General features: G+C 36.4%; 1 protein-coding gene across 7 annotated transcripts in view; it reads left to right on the top strand.

The window, feature by feature from the left end:
- Positions 1–24,701, top strand: part of MAPK10 (mitogen-activated protein kinase 10) — a 326,039-nt gene that overhangs the window by 154,354 nt on the left and 146,984 nt on the right. For 6 of the 7 annotated variants that reach the window (XM_058433145.1, XM_058433151.1, XM_058433134.1 and 3 more), the window contains exon 3: positions 4,972–5,043. In XM_058433145.1, coding sequence (XP_058289128.1) covers positions 4,978–5,043 — 66 coding nt within the window. In that variant the 5' untranslated portion in view covers positions 4,972–4,977. Of the gene's footprint in view, positions 1–4,971; positions 5,071–24,701 lie in introns of all 7 variants that reach the window. The other variant, XM_032146272.2, reaches the window with a different exon arrangement.

A 24,701-nucleotide genomic window follows, 5' to 3' on the forward strand; every position in this document is an offset into this window, starting at 1 on the left:
GAAAGAAGTTAGAACACTGTTTGGAGGGTGAGGAGTATTTTCCAAAAAAGGCATATGGGGTTTTCAGACTATTCTCTGTTCATTGGAATGTGTGTTTCGGGGATATATGCATTTTTCAAAATTCATCCACCTGTACTATTTCATTGCCATATGGTATTCCACTAAAGGAAAATACCACAATTTATTTATTCATTGTTCTTTCTATGAATATTTGTTTTTTTTCCCAGAGTTCATTTTTATTATTTATTGTGCTATTATAAAAATATTCTAATGAACTTTCTTGTACGTGTATACTGGTAGAAAAACATAAGAGTTTCTCTAGGAATATGTGTACATGTGGAATTATTGTGTTGTAGGCTATGTAGAAGTTTGCTAAATAATGGTATTTTCCCTCTAAATTTAGTTGTTCCAATTGCCACACCTATTAGTAATGTACAAATATTCTCATCAACCTCCTTTCAAATACTGAATGTATATTATACTCTTCAGCTTTTGACAATTCGAAGGATATGAAATAGCATCTCAATATGATTTTAAGGTACACATATATTTGTGAGTGCTCGTATTTTTCTTTTTTCATGAAATTCTTCAATTTTGGGGGTTTTATTTATATATTGGTCCTTTGTCCTTTCTTCTTGATTTTTAAGGAACTTTTTATAGATTCTCAATACATTTTTCACGGTTTATATGTATTTTGATTTTTAGTACAAACATGTGGACTACTTTTTATACCAATTATCACATATTTTAATAAACAGATTATTAATTTTAATATTGTTTATTTTATTAATATATTTTTCAAAGCTTAGCATATATATTATTTATGATTTATTTCACAGAAACAGTCAACCATATTTTCTTCTATATTATTTAAAGTTTGGCCTTTCCTGAAGTTTCTGATCTGTCTGGAATTATTTTTTGTGTACAACATGAGGTAGGGATTGTCAAGAACGCTGGAGAGTCTGAGATGTTACCTTACTTGCAAGTTCATAAGTTAGCCTTTGAGAGTTTCATGGATATTGGCAGAAGATACAGGACTCCTGGGTCAGATACGAGGGTCTTTATTACTCAGAGCAATAGCAGCAGTTAGAATGTCAGAACTCATGTCAGTTCCTTGGGCCCCAGTTCCCATAGGATGATGTAAAGTTCAGGTGACCCTGGCACACACTGTTGCATTATTGAAGAGAAACCTCAAGCTAAAGGAACCCAAATCTTTTGTGATGGGCAGTAAACATGCCTGACCTTTGCCCCAGAGAGCCCACCCCATAGTCACTAGATCTACCCTTTGCTCCAGAAGGAGACACTATCTCTATCTTTCAAGGCTGACTGCTATATAATCATCCTTAGCAAGATAGTCTGGAACAAACTAGTGTTTCTGTTTGCAAAACATGTGGAAATATGAGAGGGCCATAGAGAATTGCCTTCCAACAGGAATCTACTTTCTCCCCATCCCCATATAATGACTAATTGGGGTGGATCAGCATGATTTAATGCATAGTTTCTTCCTTCCTCAGATGTTTGCAGTGCTTACCTTGACATAATCTAGGCAAACAGCCACTTGTTCTTCTTCAGGAATGTCTTATATATTCTTATCCTTTCAGTCTTCCTTAAATTTAAAAAAACCTACAGAAGTTCCAATGCAAAACATTTTTCCTTGCAATTCAGACCTTCCCTCTCAGATTATTTTGCTTCCTCCTAAAGTTTATTGAAAACTTCCTATAGTAAGCTTTATGCAGTGTTTCCAGTATGATTTCCCACTGTAGATAGGTCTAAATCTTGTTTCCTGTACTCTGCATGCTACCTTTTAAGAACTGAAGTTCTGAGTGGCTGGCAAGACGGCTGGCAAGATGGCTGGCAAATTATCTCTGTTTGCAGATGACATGATTGTATATTTAGAAAACCTTATTGTCTCAGCCCCATATCTCCTTAACCTGATAAGCAACTTCAGCAAAGTCTCAGGATGCAAAATCAATGTGCAAAAATCACAAGCATTCCTATACACCAATAGTAGACAGAGAGCCAAATCATGAGTGAACTCCCATTCACAATTGCTACAAAGAGAACAAAATACCTAGGAAAACAACTTACAAGGGATATGAAGGACCTTGAAGAGCAAGGAGAACTACGAACCACTGCTCAAGGAAATAAAAGAGGACACAAACAAATGGAAAAGCATTCCATGCTCATGGATAGGAAGAATCAATATTGTGAAAATGGCCATATTGCCCAAAGTAATTTATAGATCAATGCTCTCCTCATCAAGCTACCAATGACTTTCTTCACAGAATTAGAAAAAACTACTTTAAATTTCATATGGAACCAAAAAAGAGCCCATATAGCCAAGACAATCCTAAGCAAAAAGAACAATGCTGGAGGCATCATGCTACATGATTTCAAACTGTACTACAAGGCTATAGTAACCAAAACAGCATGGTGCTGGTACCAAAACAAATATATAGACCAATGGAACAGAACAGAGGCCTCAGAAATAATGCCACACATCTACAACCATCTGATCTTTGACAAACCTGACAAAAACAAGCCATGAGGAAAGGATTCCCTATTTAATAAATGGTGTTAGAAAAACTGGCTAGCCATATGCAGAAAACTGAAACTGGACTCCTTCCTTACAACTTATACAAAAATTAGCTCGAGATGGATTACAGACTTAAACATAAGACCTAAAACCATAAAAACTCTAGAAGAAAACCTAGGCAATACCATTCAGGACATAAGCATGGGCAAAGACTTCATGACTAAAACACCAAAAAGCAATGGCAACAAAAGCCAAAATTGACAAATGGGATCTAATTAAAGAGCTTCTGCACAGCAAAAGAAACTATCATTCAGAGTGAACAGGCAACCTACAGAATGGGAGAAAATTTTTGCAATGTATCCATCTGACAAAGGGCTAATATCCAGAATCTATAAAGAACTTAAACAAATTTACAAGAAAAAATCATAAAACCCCATCAAAAAGTGAGTGAAGGATATGAACAGACACTTCTTAAAAGAAAACATTTATGCAGCCAACAAGCGTATGAAAAAAAGCTCATCATCACTAGTCATTAGAGAAATGCAAATCAAAACCACAATGAGATAACATCTCATGCCAGTTAGAATGGCGATCATTAAAAAGTCAGGAAACAAAGATGCTGGAGAGGATGTGGAGAAATAGGAACGCTTTTACACTGTTGGTGGGAGTGTAAATTAGTGCAACCATTGTGGAAGACAGTGTGGTGATTCCTCAAGGATCTAGAACCAGAAATACCATTTGACCCAGCAGTCCCATTACTGGGTATATATCCAAAGGATTATAAATCATTCTACTATAAAGACATATGCACATGTATGTTTATTGCAGCACTGTTCACAATAGCAAAGACTTGCAACCAACCCAAATGCTCATCAGTGATAGACTGGATGAAGAAAATGTGGCACATATACACCATGCAATACTATGCATCCATAAAGAGTATGAGTTCATGTCCTTTGCAGGGACACAGATGAAGCTGGAAACCATCATTCTCAGCAAACTAACACAGGAACCAAAAACCAAACACTGCGTGTTCTCACTCATAAGTGGAAGTTGAACAATGAGAACACATGGACACAGGGAGAGGAACATCACACACAGGGGGCTGTCAGGGTGGGGGCCTGGGGGAGGGATAGCATTCAGAGAAATATCTAATGTGGATGATGGGTTGATGGGTGCAGCAAACCACCATGGCACGTGTATACCTATGTAACAAACCTGCATGTTCTGCACATGTATCCCAGTACTTGGAGTATCATAAAAAAATACAAATAAAAAAAGAAGTAAAGTTCTAGTCATCAGACATCAGCAGATGGCCTATGACAAACAGCGGCCTCAGCTCATTTACTTCTCTGCATGTATCCTTTCACATTGTTTCTAACTTCTCAGAACTTTTCATGCTTTTATTTTTGACAACTCAGCTATGCATTCTGAAAGATGTTTTGTGTATTGTATATTAACATTTTTAGGGATTTTGCACTGATAGTGATTTTCAGGACACCTATCAATCCTTGCCAAAAACAGAAGTCGTATATTGATAGTGTTTTTAAATGGTTTAATCTGACAGTATTGTGCGTTTTGCACACAATAAACATTCAACAAAGTGTGTTTAATTGAACTGAAAAAAATTTATTTGGGTTTCTCTGATGTTCCTGTGTCATTCTCAAATAACTTAGTACCTAATTTGGCATTACTATCATTAGATAACTTTTCCTCTTCTTAAAACTTTGCAACTTATAGAATATTTTGAACATACAGAAAATGATATAATTGAATTTTTGTACTTCCCACCAAGATTAAACTTATGTTAATATGGTGCCTAATACTTTTTACTCCACAATTATATGTACTTAAAAGCAATATATAATCATTTTTGTATATTTTGTAATTTTAAAATTTCACACAAATATAGTATATTCTTTATATCTGTTACAAACTGCTTTTCTCCGTCAATATCATGTTTGAAAAATTTATCTATACCGATACACTAAGCTGTAATATAATTACTCCAAGTCCTATATAGAATTCTATTATAAATTATATTTTATTTAATAGTTCTTTTATTCTACAATAAATATATATATATCCTGTTGAGCATATGTTTGAGGGGTTTTTTTGTAAATTAAATGTTAAGAACTGAAAATACTTTATAACAGGATGTATTTCCCTTTAAATTATTAGGTATGTCCACTTTCTTATATCTAATCTTTATGAGTGTGATGGAATTGATCGTTATAAAAGATAGGACATTTTAACCTTATTTCATTATTAAATACAATTTGTGAAAGGTATAGTACAGATCAAGATAAGGATTATGTTGGAGATACGTTGTGCATGGTACTTTGCACATAACTCAAATTGTGCCAAAATCTATATTGTTATATAATGAAAAATTAGTGATTTGAAAATTTATGCTCCATTTCTTTTTCTTCTAGGTATTTATGAGCCTTCATTTCTTATATTACTGCAGTGAACCAACATTGGATGTGAAAATTGCCTTTTGTCAGGTGTGTGTTCCTTACAGGTAAAACAAGGTACAGTATATTCCCTTGTATTTCTACTTTGACATGCCATTTGCATACATTCCACACCAAAGTCAGTATTTATATCATATTAAAAGTAGTTTAGAATTAGGAGCTGGCAAGATGGCCGAAAAGAAACAGCCCCAGTCTCCAGCTCCCAGCGAAATCAACACAGAAGACGAGTGATTTCTGCATTTCCACCTGAGGTAACTGGTTCATCTCACTGGGAATGGTTAGACAGTGGGTGCAGCCCACAGAGGGCAAGCTGAAGCAGGGTGGGGTGTCGCCTCACCCAGGAAGCGCAAGGGGTCAGGGAACTCCCTCCCCTAGCCAAGGGAAGCCATGAGGGACCGTACCGTGAGGAACGGTGCACTCTGCCCAGACGCTACGCTTTTTCCATGGTCTTCGCAACCTGCAGATTCCCTCAGATGTCTACACCACAAGGGTCCTGGGTTTCAAGCACAAAATGGGGCGGCTGTTTGGGCAGACACCAAGCTAGCTACAAGAGATTCTTTTCATACCCAGTGCTGCCTGGAACACCAGCAAGACAGAACCATTCAGCCCCCCTGAAATGGGGCTGAAGCCAGGGAGCCAAGTCATGTAGCTTAGGGGATCCCACCCCCATGGAGCCCAGCAAGCTAAGATCCACTGGCTTGAAAATTCTCACTGACAGCACAGCAGTATGAAGTCGACCTGGGATGCTCAAGCTTGGTGGGGGGAGGGGCGTCTGCCATTACTGAGGCTTGAATAGACAGTTTTCCCCTCACAGTGTAAACAAAGCTGCTGGAAAGTTCGAACTGGGCAGAGGCCACCACAGCTCAGCAAAGCCGGTATAGCCAGACTGCCTCTCTAGATTCCACCTCTCTGGGCAGGGCATCTCTGAAAGAAAGGCAGCAGCCTTGGTCAGGGACTTATAGATGAAACTCCTATCTCCCTGGGACAGAGTACCTGGGTGAAGGGGCAGCTGTGGGCACAGCTTCAGCAGACTTACACGTTCCTGCCTGCCAGCTCTGAAGGGAGCAGCAGATCTCCCAGCACAGCAATCGAGCTCTGCTAAGGGACAGACTATCTCCTTAAGTGGGTCCCTGACCCCACACCGCCCAGCAAGGGTCGACAGACACCTCATACAGGAGAGCTCCAGCTGGCATCTGGCGGGTGCCCCTCTGAAAAAAGCTTCCAGAGGAAGGAACAGATGCAGTCTTTGCTATTCTGCAGTCTCTGCTGGTGATACTCAGGCAAACAGGATCTGGACCTCCAGCAAACTCCAGCAGAGCTGCAGCAGAGGGGCCCGTTAGAAGGAAAACTAACAAACTGAAAGGAATAGCATCAACATCAACAAAAAGGAGATTCACACAAAAACCCCATCTGAAGGTCATCAGCATCAAAAACCAAAGGCAGATAAATCCACAAAAATGTGGAAAAACCATCGCAAAAAGCCCGAAAATTCCAAAAACCAGAATGCCTCTTCTCCTCCAAAGGATCACATCCTCACCAGCAAGGGAACAAAGCTGGATGGAGAATGAGTTTGACGAATTGACAGAAGTAGGCTTCAGAAGGTGGGTAAAAACAAACTCCTCCAAGCTACAGGAGCATGTTCTAACTCAATGCAAGGAAGTTAAGAACCTTGAAAAAAGGTTAAAGGAATTCCTAACTAGAATAACCGGTTTAGAAAAGAACATAAATGACCTGATGGAGCTGAAACACACAGCATGAGAAATTCGTGAAGCATACACAAATATCAATAGCCAAATCGATGTGGAAGAAAGGATATCAGAGATTGAAGATCAACTTAATGAAATAAAGTGTGAAGACAAGATTAGAGAAAAAAGAACGAAAAAGAACGAACAAAGCCGCCAAGAAATATGAGACTATGTGAAAAGGCCAAACCTATGTTTGATTGGTGTACCTGAAAGTAACAGGGAGAATGGAACCAAGTTGAAAACACTCTTTAGGATATTATCCAGGAGAACTTCCCCAACCTAGCAAGAGAGGCCAACATTCATATCCAGGAAATACAGAAAACACCACAAAGATACTCCTTGAGAAGACCAGCCACAAGATATATAATCGTCAGATGCACCAAGTTTGAAATGAAGGAAAAAATGGTAAGGGCAGCCAGAGAGAAAGGTTGGGTTACCCATAAAGGGAAGCCGATCAGACTAACAGCAAATATTTCTGCAGAAACCCTACAAGCCAGAAGAGAGTAGGGGGCAATATTCAACATTCTTAAAGAAAAGAATTTTCAACCCAGAATTTCATATCCAGCCAAATTAAGCTTCATAAGTGAAGGAGAAATAAAATCCTTTACAGACAAGCAAATGCTGAGAGATTCTGTCACCACCAGGCCTGCCTTACAAGAGCTCCTGAAAGGAGCACTAAATATGGAAAGGAACAATTGGTACCAGCCACTTAAAAAGCATACCAAATTGTAAAGACCATCAACACTATGAAGAAACTGCATCAACTAATGGGCAAAATAACCAGCTGACATCATAATGACAGGATCAAATTCACACATAACAATATTATCTTAAAGGTAAACAGGCTAAATGCCCCAATCAAAAGACACAGACTGGCAAATTGGATAGAGTCAAAATTGGATACAGTCAAGACCCATCGGTGTGCTGTATTCAGGAGACCCATCTCACATGCAAAGACACACATAGGCTCAAAATAATGGGATGGAGGAATAGTTACCAAACAAATAGAAAGCAAAAAAAAAAAAAAAAAAAAAGCACGGGTTGTAATCCTAGTCTCTGATAAAGATCAAAAAAGACAAAGAAAGGCATTACATAAAGGTAAAGGGGTCAATGCAACAAGAAGAGCTAACTATCTTAAATTTATATGCACCCAGTACAGGAACACTTAGATTCATAAGGCAAGTTCTTAGAGACCTACAAAGAGGCTTAGACTCTCACACAATAATAGTGGGAGAATTTGACACCCCATTGTCAATATCAGACAGATCAATCAGGCAGAAGATTAACAAGGATATTCAGGACTTGAATGCAGCTCTGGACCAAGTGGACCTAATAGACATCTACAGAACTTTCCACCCCAAATCAGCAGAATATACATTCTCAGCACCACGTAGCACTTATTCTAAAATTGACCACATAATTGGAAGTAAAACACTCCTCAGCAGATGCAAAAGAATAGAAATCATAACAAACAGTCTTTCAGACCACATTGCAATCAAATTAGAATGCAGGATTAAAAAACTCACTCAAAACCACAGAACTACATAGATACTAAACTACCTGCTCCTAAATGACTACTGGGTAAATAACAAAATTAGGGCAGAAATAAATCAGTTATTTGAAATTGAGGAGAACAAAGACACAATATACCAGAATCTCTGGGAGACAGCTAAAGCAGTGGTTAGAGGGAAATTTATAGCACTAAATGCCCACAGGAGAAAGTGAAAAAGATCTAAAATTGACATCCTAACATCATAATTAAAAGAACTAGAGAAGCAAGAGTAAACAATTTCAAAAGATAGCAGAGGACAAGAAATAACTAAGATCAGAGCAGAACTGAAGGATAGATACACGAAAAACCCTTCAAAAAATCATGGAATCCAGGAGCTGGTTTTTTTGAAAAGGTTAACAAATTAGATAGACTGCTAACCAGAATAATAAAGAGGAAAAGAAAGAACAATCAAATAGACACAATAAAAAATGAAGAAGGGGATATCACCACTGATCCCACAGAAATAGAAACTACCTTCAGAGAATACTATAAACACCTCTATGCAAATAAACTTGAAAATCTAGAAAAAAATGGTTAAATTCCTGGACACATACACCCTCCCAAGACTAAACCAGGAAGAAGTCGAATCCCTGAATAGACCAATAACAAGTGCTGAAATTGAGGCAGTAATTAATAGCCTACCAACCAAAAAAAGCCCAGGACCAGACAGATTGACAGCTGAATTCTACCAGAGGTACAGAGGAGCTGGTATCATTCCTTCTGAAACTATTCCAGACAATAGAAAAAGAGAGACTCCTTCCTACTCATTTTATGAGGCCAGCATCATACTGATACCAAAACCTGGCAGAGACACAGCATAAAAAGAAAATTTCAGGGCAGTATCCCTGATGAACATCAATGTAAAAATCCTCAATAAAATACTGGCAAACCGAATCCAGCAGCACATCAAAAAGCTTATCCACCATGACCAAGTTGGCTTCATCCCTGGGATGCAAGGGTGGTTCAACATATGCAAATCAATAAATGTAATCCATCACAGAAACAGAACCAATGACAAAAACCACATGATTATCTCAATAGATGCAGAAAAGGCCTTCGATAAAATTCAACACCGTTCATGCTAAAAACTCTCAATAAACTAGGCACTGATGGAACGTATCTCAAAACAGTAAGAGCTATTTATGACAGTTCCACAGCCGGTATCACACTGAATGGGAAAAGCTGGAATAATTCCCTTTGAAAACCAGCAGAAGACAAGGATGTCCTCTCTCAGCACTCCTATTCAGCAGAGTATTGGAAGTTCTGACCAGGGCAATCAGGCAAGAGAAAGAAATAAAGCGTACTGAAATAAGAAGAGAAGAAGTCACATTTTCTCTGTTTGCAGATGGCATGATTTTATATTTAGAAAACCCCATCGTCTCAGTACAAAATCTCCTTAAGCTGATGAGCAAATTCAGCAAAGTCTCAAGATACAAAGTCAATGTGCAAATATCACAAGCATTTCTATATACCGATAATAGACAAACGGAGAGCCAAATCATGGGTGAACTCCCATTCACAATTGCTACAAAGAGAATAAAATACCTAGGAATACAATTAAAAGGGATGCGAATGACCTCTTCAAGGAGAACTACAAAACATGGCTGAAGGAAATAAGAGAGGACACAAACAAATGGAAAAACAAAACATTCCATGCTCATGGATAGGAAGAATCAATATTGTGAAAATGGCCATACTGCCCAAAGTAATTTATAGATTCAATGCTATTCCCATCAAACTACCTTTGACATTCTTCAAAGAGTTAGAAAAAACTACTTTAAATTTCGTATGGAACCAAAAAAGAGCCCGTAAAGCCAAGACAATCCTAAGCAAAAAGAACAACACTGGAGGCATCACGCTACCTGACTTCAAACTATACTACAAGGCTACAGTAACCAAAACAGCATGGTGCTGGTACCAAAACAAATATGTAGGCCAATGGAACAGAACAGAGGCCTCAGAAATAATGCCCCATATCTACAACCATCTGATCTTCAACAAAAATAAGCCATGGGGAAAGGATTCCCTATTTAATTAATGGTGTTGGGAAAACTGGCTAGCCATATGCAGAAAACTGAAACTGGACCCCTTCCTTACACCTTATACAAAGATTAACTCAAGATGGATTAAAGACTTAAATGTAAGACCTAAAACCATAAAAATCATAAAAACTGTAGAAGAAAACCTAGGTAATATCATTCAGGACATAGGCATGGGCAAAGACTTCATGACTAAAACACCAAAGGCAATGGCAACAAAAGCCAAAATTGACAAATAGGATCTAGTTAAACTAGAGAGCTTCTGTACAGCAAAAGAAATTATCACCAGAGTGAACAGGCAACCCACAGAATGGGGGAACATTTTTGCAATGTATCCATCTGACAAAGGGCTAATGTCCAGAATCTATAAAGAACTTAAATTTATGAGAAAATAACAAACAACTGCATCAAAAAATGGGCAAATGATATGAACAGTCACTTCTCAAAAGAATACATTTTTGTGGACAACAAACATATGAAAAAAAGTCCTTCATCACTGGTCATTGGAGAAATGCAAATCAAAACCACAATGAGATAACATCTCATGCCAGTTAGAATGGTGAGCATTAAAAAGTTAGGAAACAACAGATGATGGAGAGGATGTGGAGAAATAGGAAAGCTTTTACACTGTTGGTGGGAGTGTAAATTAGGTCAACCATTGTGGAAGACAGTGTGGTGATTCCTCAAGGATCTAGAACCAGAAACACCATTTGACCCAGCAATCCCATTACTGGGTATATGTCCAAAGGATTCTAATCATTCAACTATGAAGACACATGCACAGGTATGTTTATAGTAGCAGTGTTCACAATAGCAAGACTTGCAACCAAACCAAATGCCCATCAGTAATAGACTGGATAAAGAAAATATGCCACAAACACACCATGGAATACTATGCAGCCATAAAAAGGATGAGTTCATGTCTTTTGCAGGGACACGGATGAAGCTGGAAACCATCATTCTTAGCAAACTAACAGGAACAGAAAGCCAAACACCCCATGTTCTCACTCACATGTGGGAGCTGAACAATGAGAACACATGGACACAGGGAGGGGAATATCACACACCAGGGCATGTCCAGAGGGATAGAATTAGGAGAAACACCTAACGTAGATGATGGATTGATGGGTGCAGCAAACCACCACGGCACATGTATACCTGTGTAACAAACCTTCATGTTCTGCACATGTATCCCAGAACTTAAAGTATAATTTTTTAAAAAAGTAGTTTAGGAAATGGAAGTGAATAGGTGTTTTGTTTCTAATTCATTTAAGTTAGAATGGGAATAAAGGTAATTTTTTCTAGTTTTATTATAAAGCGATTTCTTCTTTGATTATATTTACACTTAAAGATTTTAGTATTTGTTTTCAAATCCTTGAAATGGGGCTTTAACCATAAAAATAGCTTCATTCTGTACAGTATTCCCCCCTTATCTGTGGTTTCGGTTTCCACAGTTTCAGTCACCCACTGTTAACTGTGGTCCTCAAAATATTAAATTGAAAATTCCAACTCATGAGTTTTAGATTGCACGCTGTTCTGAGTAGTGTGAAGAAATCTTGTGCCATCTTGCTCCATCCCACTTAGGTTGTGCAGCACGTCCATATAATGCCACCTGCCAGTGAATTACATAACAACCATCTCTGTTATCAGATTGACTGTTGTGGTATCACAGTGCTCGTGTTCAAGTAACTTTTATTTTACTTAATTGTTCTATTTTTTATTAGTTATTGTTGTTAATATCTTACTGTGCCTAACTTATAAATTAAACTTTATCATAGGTATATATGTATAGGGTTCAGTGCTATCTGTGGTTTCGGGCATCCACTGGGGGTCTTAAAATGTATTCTCTGAATATAAGGGGAGACTACTGTATTATTATTTCTCATCATAAGAACTGATTAGCCTCAAATAGAGTATCTCTAAACCCACTATAATAATATACAGGTGGTACGCAGTTTGTTTTCTGATGCCTAATTCTAACCAGTACTTATAATAGTAAAAATGTTAACCAACAATAATGACAAACAACGGTATATTTAACCTAGAAGGGAAAGTAAGAAGGTGGCAACAACGTTTGGTAGTGTGCATGGACTAGATAAGAGTTGACTTCTTTGTATTTATGAGAACCCTATCTTTAAGGAGAAGGCTCCCTAGGGCACCTACATAAACTTCAAGTATGTTTAAAACAGTTCTAACTTAACCCTGTTGTCGTATATAATTGATAGTGCTCTCTTTTACTCTCAAGAATTGTTCTAGTTTTGGCAAAAAATTGTATGTTACCTTATTCATACTTAAGCAGAGAGCTTCCCTTCCATTTTTCAGTATGATTATCATTGCACCTTCTCTTTGAGCTGTGTTTTAAATAGAGAATGACATGCATCATTGAAACAAGATTTTTAAAATAACTCTTTTGCTTTATTTGAATGCAATCCTTCCTGGTTCTAGAATTAATATTTGCTTATTATAGAAAATATAGAAAAGCATAAAGGGAAACAAAACATTGTTTTTGCATATACTGTCTATAACTACTGTATGTACTTTCCTTGAACATAGATTTTCTATGAGAAAGTAAAATGTGTTGCCTGCAATGAATAAGATTTACTGATCTCTCTCATCTCCCTAACCTGTAATTGTTGCAGTTTCTGAAATCTCAGGCCATTAGACAACTTCTCTAATAAGAACTCCAGTGCTAGACAGCCTTGGTTAGAAATTCCATTTCTATCCCTTATTAGCCATTTACTTGTGACCTTGGGCAAGTTACTTGATCTCTATGTGCTTCAGTTTATTTATTTATAAAAGGAGGAAATAATAATACCTACATTTTAGGCTTGGTATGAGAATTAAATGAGTTTATACTTGCAAAGCACTGAGAGCAGTACTAGAACATGTGTTTGTTAAATAGATGATTAAATTTTAAATAAATTTACACTCACTCTCTGGTGCTCCCACTGAGTCCCAGTGCTTTAAATATTATCATTATCATGAATATCACACAGTTTTATCTCCAACCCAAACATTTTCCTGGAACTGGACTCATATTCAACTGTCTATTCTACGTCTCCACTTAGATGTCAAATAGGCATATCAGACTGTACCCATTTCAAAGCAACACCTCATCTATCCTCTAAAATTACTCTTCCCATTGTTTACTCCAGTTCAGTAACTGATAACTTCACTCTTCCACTTATAATAAAATCCTTGGAATCATCTTTTGGGTCACACTCCATATTCAAGCTGTGAGCAAATTCTGTTGACTCTATAATTAAAACATAACTGGAATCTCGCTGATTCTCACTATTTCTCCACTACCACCCTGAAAGATACCCTTATCTCTTGCTTAAATTATTGTAAGAGCTTCTACTTTTGCCCACCCCCAAGTGGTTTACTCTTAAAACATTAGAAAGAATTGTCTTTGAAAAATATAAGTGAGATCATGTCACTCCTTGACTAAAACTAAGACAAAAGAGAAAGACCTTTCAATGTCTTCCCATCTCACTCAGCAAAAATTAAAATCCTTATAATAAATCCCCAAGCCTTTATTATCTAGCCCCCTAGAAACTTCTATCCCAAAATGTTCTTCTGTTATCCACTTGGGCCATTCCTTAACCATCTTCAGGGCTTCGCTGAAATGTCATTTTTAAGCAAATCTTTCCTGACAATCCTTTACAAAATTGTCCTAACTACCTGACTGCATACCCAACTTCCCTGCCTCCATAATACATCAGTATCTAACGTTCTATATATGTTGCTGGTCTGGAATTTTGCTTCTCTCTCTCCACTTGAATGCATTTTGCACATGAACCAGATTTTTTTCAGTGTCTTGCTGGGGCCAGTTCACATAGGCTCACAAGAGCTGAACATGCACAACTTTCCAACTCAAAGTTTAATGATGCCAAGTTGGTAACTTAAAATCTGTCATGATCGGAGTATTTATGTTACAGAAATGTGTAAATACTGCAAATAGGCGCCCTTCCCATTTTTTCTCCTCCCCAGCCAGTTGTTGAACATTAACCAGCACACCATTGGAATTGTCTCCTGTTCACTGCTGTACTGCAGAACTCACAATAGTATCTGACATAGGGTCGGTGTATTAGGCAGTTCTTGTGATGGTATAAAGAAATACTTGAGGCTGGGTAATTTATAGAGAAAAGAGGTATAACTGGCTCATGGTTCTGCAGACAGTACAAGAAATGTGGCTCAGGCATCTGCTTCTGGTGAGGGACTCAGGAAGCTTACAATTATGGTAGAAAGCAAGGGAGGAGCAGGCAACTCACACGGCCAGAGTGGGAGCAAGAGAGAAAGCAGGGAAGGTGCCACACACTTCTAAGCAACCAGATCTCACAAGAACTCACTCACTATAGTGAGGGCAACACCAAGACACAAGGGATCTGCCTCCACGACCCAAACACCTCCCACCAGGCCCCACCTCCGGCACTGGGGATTACATTTTAACATGAGATTTGAAGGGGACAAATATCCAAACCATATCGGTAGGCTCTCATCAAACATTTGCAGAATGAATAAATGAATCATACATGTTTTGTTTATGTAATCAGTTGCAACAGTGATCCTGGTGTGGTGTAAAATGAGTAGGCCTGAATTTTTAGGTTAAATATCTGGGCCCTAGCACTTGCAAGCTGTATGACTGTGAGCTATTTCCTTAGCCTTCATTATCCTAGCCATTTACTTGCCATTAACACTTAAAAAACATACCAACTGACCTAAAACCGTAAAAACCCTAGAAGAAAACCTAGGCAATACCATTCAGGACATAGGCATGGGCAAGGACTTCATGTCTAAAACACCAAAAGCAATGGCAACAAAAGCCAAAATTGACAAATGGGATCTAATTAAACTAAAGAGCTTCTGCACAGCAAAAGAAACTACCATCAGATTGAACAGGCAACCTACAGAATGGGAAAAAATTTTTGCAATCTACTCATCTCACAAAGGGCTAATATCCAGAATCTACAATGAACTCCAACAAATATACAAGAAAAAAACAAACAACCCCATCAAAAAGTGGGCAAAGGATATGAACAGACACTTCCCAAAAGAAGACATTTATGGAGCCCAAAGACACATGAAAAAATGCTCATCATCTCTGGCCATCAGAGAAATGCAAATCAAAACCACAATGAGATACCATCTCACACCAGTTAGAATGGCCATCATTAAAAAGTCAGGAAACAACAGGTGCTGGAGAGGATGTGGAGAAATAGGAACACTTTGACACCGTTGGTGGGACTGTAAACTAGTTCAACCATTGTGGAAGTCAGTGTGGTGATTCCTTAGGGATCTAGAACTAGAAATACCATTTGACCCAGCCATCCCATTACTGGGTATATACCCAAAGGATTATAAATCATGCTGCTATAAAGACACATGCACACGTATGTTTATTGCGGCACTATTCACAATAGCAAAGACTTGGAACCAACCCAAATGTCCAACAATGATAGACTGGATTAAGAAAATGTGGCACATATACACCATGGAATACTATGCAGCCCTAAAAAATGATGAGTTCATGTCCTTTGTAGGGACAGGGATGAAGCTGGAAACCATCATTCTCAGCAAACTATCACCAGGACAAAAAACCAAACACCGCACGTTCTCACTCATAGGTGGGAATCGAACAATGAGAACACATGGACACAGGAAGGGGAACATCACACACTGGGGCCTGTTGTGGGGTGGGGGGAGGGGGGAGGGACAGCATTAGGAGATATACCTAATGTTAAATGACGAGTTAATGGGTGCAGCACACCAACATGGCACCTGTATACATATGTAACTAACCTGCACGTTGTGCACATGTACCCTAAAACTTAAAGTATGATTAAAAAAATACCAAAATCTAAGTTAATGTTTTACACATTTCTAAGTTAATGTTTTACATATTTCAAGATTAAATCTGAACCTCAAAAACAATTATCAATTAACATAACCTTAAAATTTCAGCCATTTTTAAAATACAGAAAGTCTTTGTGTAGGTTGTAGTTATTTTTCAGTTCAACTTTCTACATTTGGGTGCAGATACAGAATGTTTATTTTTAATGAGAGTTCTTTTAAAGCAAAGGAATAAAAAGAAGTGAAGCATGAACTTTCTTAATGACTGGATTTTCTTGCTTACTATGAGCTTTTAATACATAGAAAATATGCTTATAACATTTTTTAAAAATCTGGAAATAGCATAATAAGCAGAATATTTCCATTTGTGACTGGACATTTTATTTACTTCCTATGTAGAATTTTCTCTGATAATAACATTTATTTTTATTTTTCTTATAACTCTGTGCCTCATTCACTTCTCTAGCAATTTAAAGAAAACAGTGTATTTATTTTTAGAGGCAGAATGATCTATTGGGGTTTTCTTTCTAACTATGCTTCTTGGAAGCTTCTCATTTCCTGGGGCATCTCGCAGATCCTTTATGTGCTATGGTGCTTAAGCTTATCACCAGCTTGGCTAAGGCTACTCTCAACTTTTTGCCCAACAGACAATACTCAAAGACCTTAAAAAACTTGTCAATAATTAATTAATGATTAACTGTGTCCAGAATTCCAGTCTCTTGAGCCTTAGTCCATGGGGTTTTCAATTATGTCATATTTCTAAGTTTTTCACTATTGTCTGCAAGAAATCAGAGAAGTACAGAAAATGAAATTGCTGAATAGTATTTGTTAACAGAAAATAGGTACATTATCTATAATAGTTTTTACCTTAATTCTTAACTGAATTATTTGAAGAATATGGGATTCACTGACTTTTTTTAAAAAGTTACTCTTTTTTTTTTTTTTAACCCAACCAAGTAGCTTTTGAAGGCAAGAGGTTTCTTGCTATAGTCTCGGGAGAAATTTTTCTTTGTAATGTTGGACAATAAAAGATCTTTAGTTTGAACTGGTATTAATTCAATAATTACAAAAATATAAACCTACAGGGAATATAAAGTGCAAAATTATTGATTCTCCTGAGCAATAAGTAAGTAGTGTTAGCCCTCAATTGAATAGAGGTATAGAACTGTTACATTTCACTCTATGAATTTAAAAAAACTTATGAAACTGTTCTTTTTGGAACTTTGTTGTACTGAATAGATTATTCAGGATTTTAACCAGGGGATATAGTCACAGAGAAATAATTTGTGTTGTGGCCCCCCAACTCCTACACACTCACTGGTGTCTACAGCACTTACCGCAGTCTTTGTGCATTACTACTAAGTTTACAGATTTGTTTTCCCCATTCAGTGCTACTATCTCAGGGTCAGGACTAGGGCATCTTCCTCCTTAACTCCCAGGCCCAGAAGTTTATCTTACTCCAGAAAATATTCAATGAAAGAGGGAAAATGAAAACCCAGCAGAAAAACACCATTTCCTAAGTAGAAATATGTTTGCTTGCTTTTCAAAATCAAATCAATTTTTCAACATCCTCATATCCTACAAGTATATGTTAATAGATTTAATTATGTTTTCGTTATTTCCTAATCATAAATCAGTATTTACCTACCATTTATCTAACATTTATCAACTTAGTGTCCTCTGTAAACATTTACTGATGATTTAGTTATGAATAATTTTAAATTATTTCCTGATTTTGAGAAAGCCTGTGACACAGAGGATACAAATTAATTAATCAACAAATCATAAATTTAAGCAGCACTAGAAGTAAAAGGGACTGAGCTAAGACTGGTCTTCCTTTTTCTGATGATGCAAAAACTCCTTTTGGCTCCTTATCTACTCATTGACTGAATGATTATTGATTTTACCATCCATCAATTCAATACATATTTTTAAGAATTTTTGGTAATTTTTCTAATTTATTAGTTTAATATCCATCCCATTTAAAAATTTACTTAAAAAAGTTGACACATAACAATCATACATGTTTATGGAGGTACATAGTGATGTTTTGATACATATAACGTATAGTAATCACATCAGGGTGGTTAGCATATCCAACATCTCAAACATTTATTATTTCTTTGTTTTGGGAACATTCAATATCCTCCTTCTAACTATTTGAAATTTATAATATAAACTATAGTCACCGTACAGTGCTATAGAACACCGTATTATATTCTTCCTGTCTAGCTCTAATTTTATACCCTTTAACAATCTCTTTTTACCCCCAACCCTTACCCATCTCAGCCTCCAGTATCCTCTGTTCTACTTTTTACTTCTATGAGATCAACGTTTTTTAGCTTCCGTATATGAATGAGAACATGTGGTGTTTAACTTCCTGTTCTTGTCTTATTTCACTTAACATAATGTCTTCCAGTTCCATTCATGGTGCTGAGAATGACAGGATTTCATTTCTCTTTTATGGCTCAGTAGTATTCCATTGAGTGTATATACCTAATTTGCTTTATCTAGTCATCTGTTGTTGGACACCTAAGGTTGATTCCATGTCTTGGCTATTGTGAATAGTGCAGTAAACATGGGGGTGCAGAGATCTCTTTGATATACTAATTTTCTTTTCTCTTTTTCTTTTTTTTTTTTTTTTTTTGATGAACACCCAGCAGTGGGATTGCTGGATCATATGGTTGTTCTATCTGTAGTTTTTTGAAGAACCTATATACTGTTATCCATAGTGGTTGTACTAGTTTGCATTCCCACCAACAGTGTATAAGAGCTTCCTTTTCTCTACATCTCACCAACATTTATTATTTTTTGTCCTTTTTATAATAGTCATTCTAATCGGGTTAGGATAACACATCGATGTTCCCTGATGTAGTTCCCTGATGATTAGTGATGTTGAGTGATCTTTTCATATGTTTGTTGGCCATTTATATGTCTTCCTTTGAGACATGTCTGTTCAGATCATTTGTTTATTTTATAATCCAGATTTTGTTGTTGTTATTGAGATATTTGAGCTCCTTGTATATTTAGGATATTAATTCCCTTTGGAATGAATAGTTTGAAAATATTTTCTCCCATTCTGTAGGTTGTATTTTCACTTTGCTGATTGTTTCCTTTGCTGTGCAAAAGCTTTTTAGTTTGATACAATCCAATTTTTTTTTTGGTTTTGGTGCCTCTGCTTTTGAGGTCTTATTTTCATAAAATCTTTTCCCAGAACAATGTCCCAAAGCATATTCCTATGTCTTCTTCTAGTAGTTTTATAGTTTTGGGTCTTACATTTAAGTATTTAATCTATCTTGAGTTGTATTTTGTTTATCGTGAGAGATATAGTTTCATTCTTCTTCATATGGATAACCATTTAGCATCATTTATTGAAGAGAGTTTCCCTTCCCCAATGTATGTTCATGGTAGCTTTGTCAAAAGGTAGTTGGCTGTAGATATGTAAATTAATTTCTGGGTTTTCTAATCTGTTCTGTTGGCCTATGTGTCTGTTTTTATCCCAGTGCCATGCTGTTTTGGCTACTATAGCCTTGTAGTATATTTTGAAGTCTGGTGGCGTAATATCTTTAGCTTTGTTCTTTTTGTTCAGGATTGCTTTGGCTATCTGGGGCCTTTTGTGGTTCCATACAAATTTTTGGATTTTTTTTGCTGGGAAGAATGTCATTGGTATTTTGGTAGGCATTACATTGAATGTGTAGGTTGCTTTGGTTAGTATGGTCATGTAACAATATTAATTCTTCTGATCCATAAGCATGAGATATCTTTTCATTTGTATCCTTTTTAATTTATTTCATCAGTGTTTTATAGTTTTCCTTGTATAAGTCTTTCACCTCCTTGGTTAAATTTATTTCTAGGTATTTTATTTTTTGTGTACTATTGTAAATGGAATTGACTTCTTGATTTCCTTTCTTTTCTTTCTTTTTTTATTTTTTTTTGAAATGGAGTCACTCTGTCGCCCAGGCTGGAGTGCAGTGGTCTGATCTTAGCTCACTGCAGCCTCCATTTCCCGGGTTCAAGTGATTCTCCTGCCTCAGTATCCCGAGTAGCTGGGACTACAGGTGCTGACCACCACGCCTGGCTAATTTTTTGTATTTTTAGTAGAGACAAGTTTTCACTGTGTTAGCCAGGATGGTCTCAATCTCCCGACCTTGTGATGTGCCCGCCTCGGCCTCCCAAAGTGCTGGGATTATAAACATGAGCCACCGCACCCAGCAAACTTCTTGATTTCTTTTTTAGCTAGTTTGTTGTTCGTGTGTAGAAATGCTACTGATTTTTGTTTGTTGATTTTTGCATTCTGCAATTTTATTGAATTTGTTTTGTTAGTTCTGAGGGTTTTTTAGTAGAGTCTTTAGGTTTTTCTATATATAAGTTCATGCCATCTGCAGACAGGGACAACTTGACTTCTTCCTTTCCACTTTGGATGCCCTTTACTTATTTCTCATGTCTAATTGCTTTCACCAGTTCTTCCTGTACTATGTTGAATAATAGTGGAAAGAGTGGGCTGTCTCGTTCCACTTCTTAGAGGAAAAGCTTTAACGTTTTCCCTATTCAGTATGATGTTAGCTATGGGTTTATCATAAATGGCCTTTGTTGCAAGACATCTTACTGAGTACTTATAATATGTACTTGTAATTTGTGTAATATAAACTAGAGATACAGCATGATGTGGTTACTCTCCTAAAAATCATGCTGTTTACTCTCAATCATGGTAGGGAGTGGTTAGGCTTATAAACATTAAAAAAAAAAAACCTACTCCTTAGAGTTCAAGACCTCAGAGATAAGCAATAATGAGTCACCAAACATCCAACCAACCAAAACCCCTCACTACTTATTGAATACTTACTGTGTGTGAAAAATTTATTAAGGTTTTACCTCATTTTATCTTTATAATACTGCTTAAACTACATTTAACTGAGAACAAAAAAACTATGATTAAATGCAAAGGAACCTAAGATGCTTTTGGACCAGTAGGGGGAAACAGATTTTTACACAAATTCCAAAATATGGTGGTGGTATTCAAGGTCCAAAAATACTACTGGAGATAAGAAAAAAATAGCAGTCTTAATGTGGAGTTGTTAGTGTCAAAATTAGCCTTCTGTTAAAAACAAATCTTACTTTATTTGGCATTTTACGTTGTAAAATATGATAGCCAAGATTAAACATGTTGCCTTTTTTTGGTTAAAGCAATGTCTTTTAAATAAATATGAAATATTATTAGATGACTTGATTAGTTAATTAAAATATATTTTATTCCTCTGGATAATAAAAGTGCTATATGTGTATATATAATAATATCTGCCCTTTAGCAAAATTACTGATCACTTGATTTACTATTTTTTTTGGCACAGTGTTTTTCAATCTTTGGAAATTTCAGGATAATTTGGTAATGTTTTATGGGGTGCAGTAACCTTTAAGAGCCCATTTTAAACCTGGAAACTAGTAAACAAGGGAATTTACAAAAAGAAGTGTCTGGAGTGTCCATGGAGTGGTTTCGTTTTAAATGATATGTTCAGATTACTAGTATCTAGAGCATTTAAAAAACATCATTAAACTTGGTTCCAGAATTATATGGGTTTTTAAAAACAGCTCTCTTGATTTCAAGGCAATTTGAATTTAAAGTAACTTACTCATTTCATTTGATGGGTCTATGATGTTTCTATTTCAAAGACTTTGAAAATATCCAATTAAAAATTTTATACTTCATTGGATGGCCATCCTAGATGGAATAAAGACTTCTATACCAACATGAGAAGTAGAGCATCAAAGAAAAAGATGTTTTGGCAGAGCAGGGCAAAGGAAAAACCTGCATAATGTAACAGGTAAACTGTAAACCATTTTAGGTGATCTGTGAAACAAATGACATGGTTGGTATGGTTTAGGTTTTTGGAAGGACTGCCTGAATCCCCCAAAAACTCAATTTAGAGTCTTCACTTGATACATATATGGCTTAAGGGGATCAACAGGTTGAACTGTGGATGTAGTTGAAGGCACTGGTGTTTCATAAATAAATGGCTGTGGTTTTGAGATATGAACCTATATAGCCCTTTTTAAGAAAACTATTTTAGCTTTTCATGTAATGGGGAAAGAGAAATTTTTACTTTACCTTCTCCTTTTAATGAGTGTTCTTTCTTATGTATTATTTAAGGAAACCTGACTCTTTCTTCTACATCTGCTTTAGTATGTAACATTTAATTTTGCACTAATTTTCTAAAATAACAATGTATGTGCTTTTGTTTGCATGACTGTGAGTAAATTATTAAACAAAGATAAGGTACACATTATTATAAAAATGTGATATATCTTGTATGTTGAAATAAATCACAGAGATTTCTGTACTGTCATGATAACGGTCTACCTGTTTTTATGGATGAATGATTAATGTTGCTTGACATTTTTTTTCTGGGTATCCACAGGTGAACACAGTTATAGCAAATTTCAGAAGTGTAAATTTAGTGCTATGCTTCTGTTTTATATGCTGAGCAGTTTTTTCTGAAGATTTATTAAGTAGTTATTATAGTTAATGAATACCCTTAGTTATGCTGCTCAAGTTTAACAGAAAATTTGAAGGTCCTAAGGTTCAGTTCCGTGATAATTAGCTTTTCTGTATTGGTTCATTGTGAAAATGTGCTTGATTTGCTTGAAGCACAAAAAGGTCAGATTTTGACTTCTTTGTGAGTTGGTTTAACCTGAATTTAAGTGTAATTTGATGTTATGAGCTTAATTATTGTTGAGGTATTAATCAGATTAAATGCAGTTATTAGTTACATTTTTCAAAATACAGAAGTTGTGTTAAAAAATATTCCAGAACTATTCGTGATTTTCAGTGTATGGTTAATTTGCAATCATGCTCTGCAAGAGAAGCATCAACTTTTGGATTCCATTCTTGTCTATATTATGTTCTTAGGTCATCAACTAACTCCTTAAGTACACTATTTTATTCTATTATCCTTCTGATAGGAGACTTTGGAAATATATTTTAAGTGATAATGTTTGCTTATCTGCACAGTTATTATTTGCAGGTATGATGCATGATAACCATAGGCTGCAGTTTTCAGTAGGTTAAGAAGAATGTCCACTTTGGTTCTGAGTTCTAAAACCAGTTCTAATCTGGAGTGTATCATTCAGTTCCTCTTTTGTTCATCTTCTCTCTAAGTGAATGTTTATTTGGTTATGTACATGTCTAACTCATTCCAATAAAGGTCAAGCCAGCTACAAAAGTACATATTCAAAAAGACGAAAAACAAGATCATGGAGAATGTGGAACTATTAAAGTGAGGTACCAATTAAATCCTTTTATAATTGTGCAGATGAGGGAATGATAAGGATATGCTTCATGTATTAGTCCGTTCTTGAATTGCTTTAAATAAATACCTGAGGCTAGGTAATTTATAAATAAAAGAGATTTAATTGGTTCACAGTACTGCACCACTGCAGGCTGTACAGGAAGCATGGAAGCATCTGCTTGGCTTCTGGAGTGGCCTCAGGAAACTTATAATCATGGCGGAAGGTGCAGGGGAAATAGGCACGTCTTACATGGAAGGAGCAGGAGGAAGAGAGAGAGGAGGGAGGTGTCACACACTTTTAAACAACCAGATCTCACGAGAACTCACTACTGAGATGACAGCACTAAAGGGGATGGTGTTAAACCATGAGAAACCACCCCCATGATCCAGTCATCTCCCACCAGGCCCCACCTCCAACATTGGGGATTACAATTGCACAGGAGATTTGGGCAGACACACAGATCAAAACCATATCACGTCACACAGGGTTTAAGAATAATATTCTTTGTTGTGTGAATGAAAACTTGGCTTTAGTGTTTCAGATTCTTAAATGTAGCATTTGAAAAACTCTAATTCTCTTTTCTAAAAATATAAAGACATATTTTAGAGATGAGTTAGTAAAATCCAGGTAATTCATTTTAACCATTTCGATTCCCAAATGACACTTTTACTTTCCTTATTATGAAATATTAACCTTTTACTTCCACTCTGAGAAGGATTTTTTTAAATAAAATTTATTAATTTATTATTACTACTCTGGAAAATTTGTCCTGTCTTTGATTATGTAATACCACTTATTATTTGCGATTTTGTATGTCTTTTTTCTTTATTGCAGGCAAATTGTGAATGTGTAAATCAAAAGGTGTAGAATTCAGTGTGATTAGTTTAGTAGTCTAGATCATTGTGATAATGAAGCCTATAACTTGAAAAAGTCTGATCCTCTAAGGGAAAATTTAATATTAATCTCCATGAGGTCAGGAGCTTTGCATTCTCAGTGTCTGGGGTAGTTCTTGGCACATTTTATGACCAAAATAAATATTTATAGAATTAAAAACATACTGCAGTAATAATAGACTCCAAATCTCAGTGATATATCAGATCAAAAGTTTATTTCCTGTCATTCAAATTCCAATTCAGGTGAGCAAGTGTTGTCCTGTATCTGGTGACTCAGGAGTTTAGTCATCTTGTGACGCATGAGCTGAAACACCACTGTGGA

Source organism: Hylobates moloch, unplaced genomic scaffold (assembly GCF_009828535.3).
Source record: "Hylobates moloch isolate HMO894 unplaced genomic scaffold, HMol_V3 SCAFFOLD_2, whole genome shotgun sequence".
NCBI lineage: Eukaryota > Metazoa > Chordata > Mammalia > Primates > Hylobatidae > Hylobates > Hylobates moloch.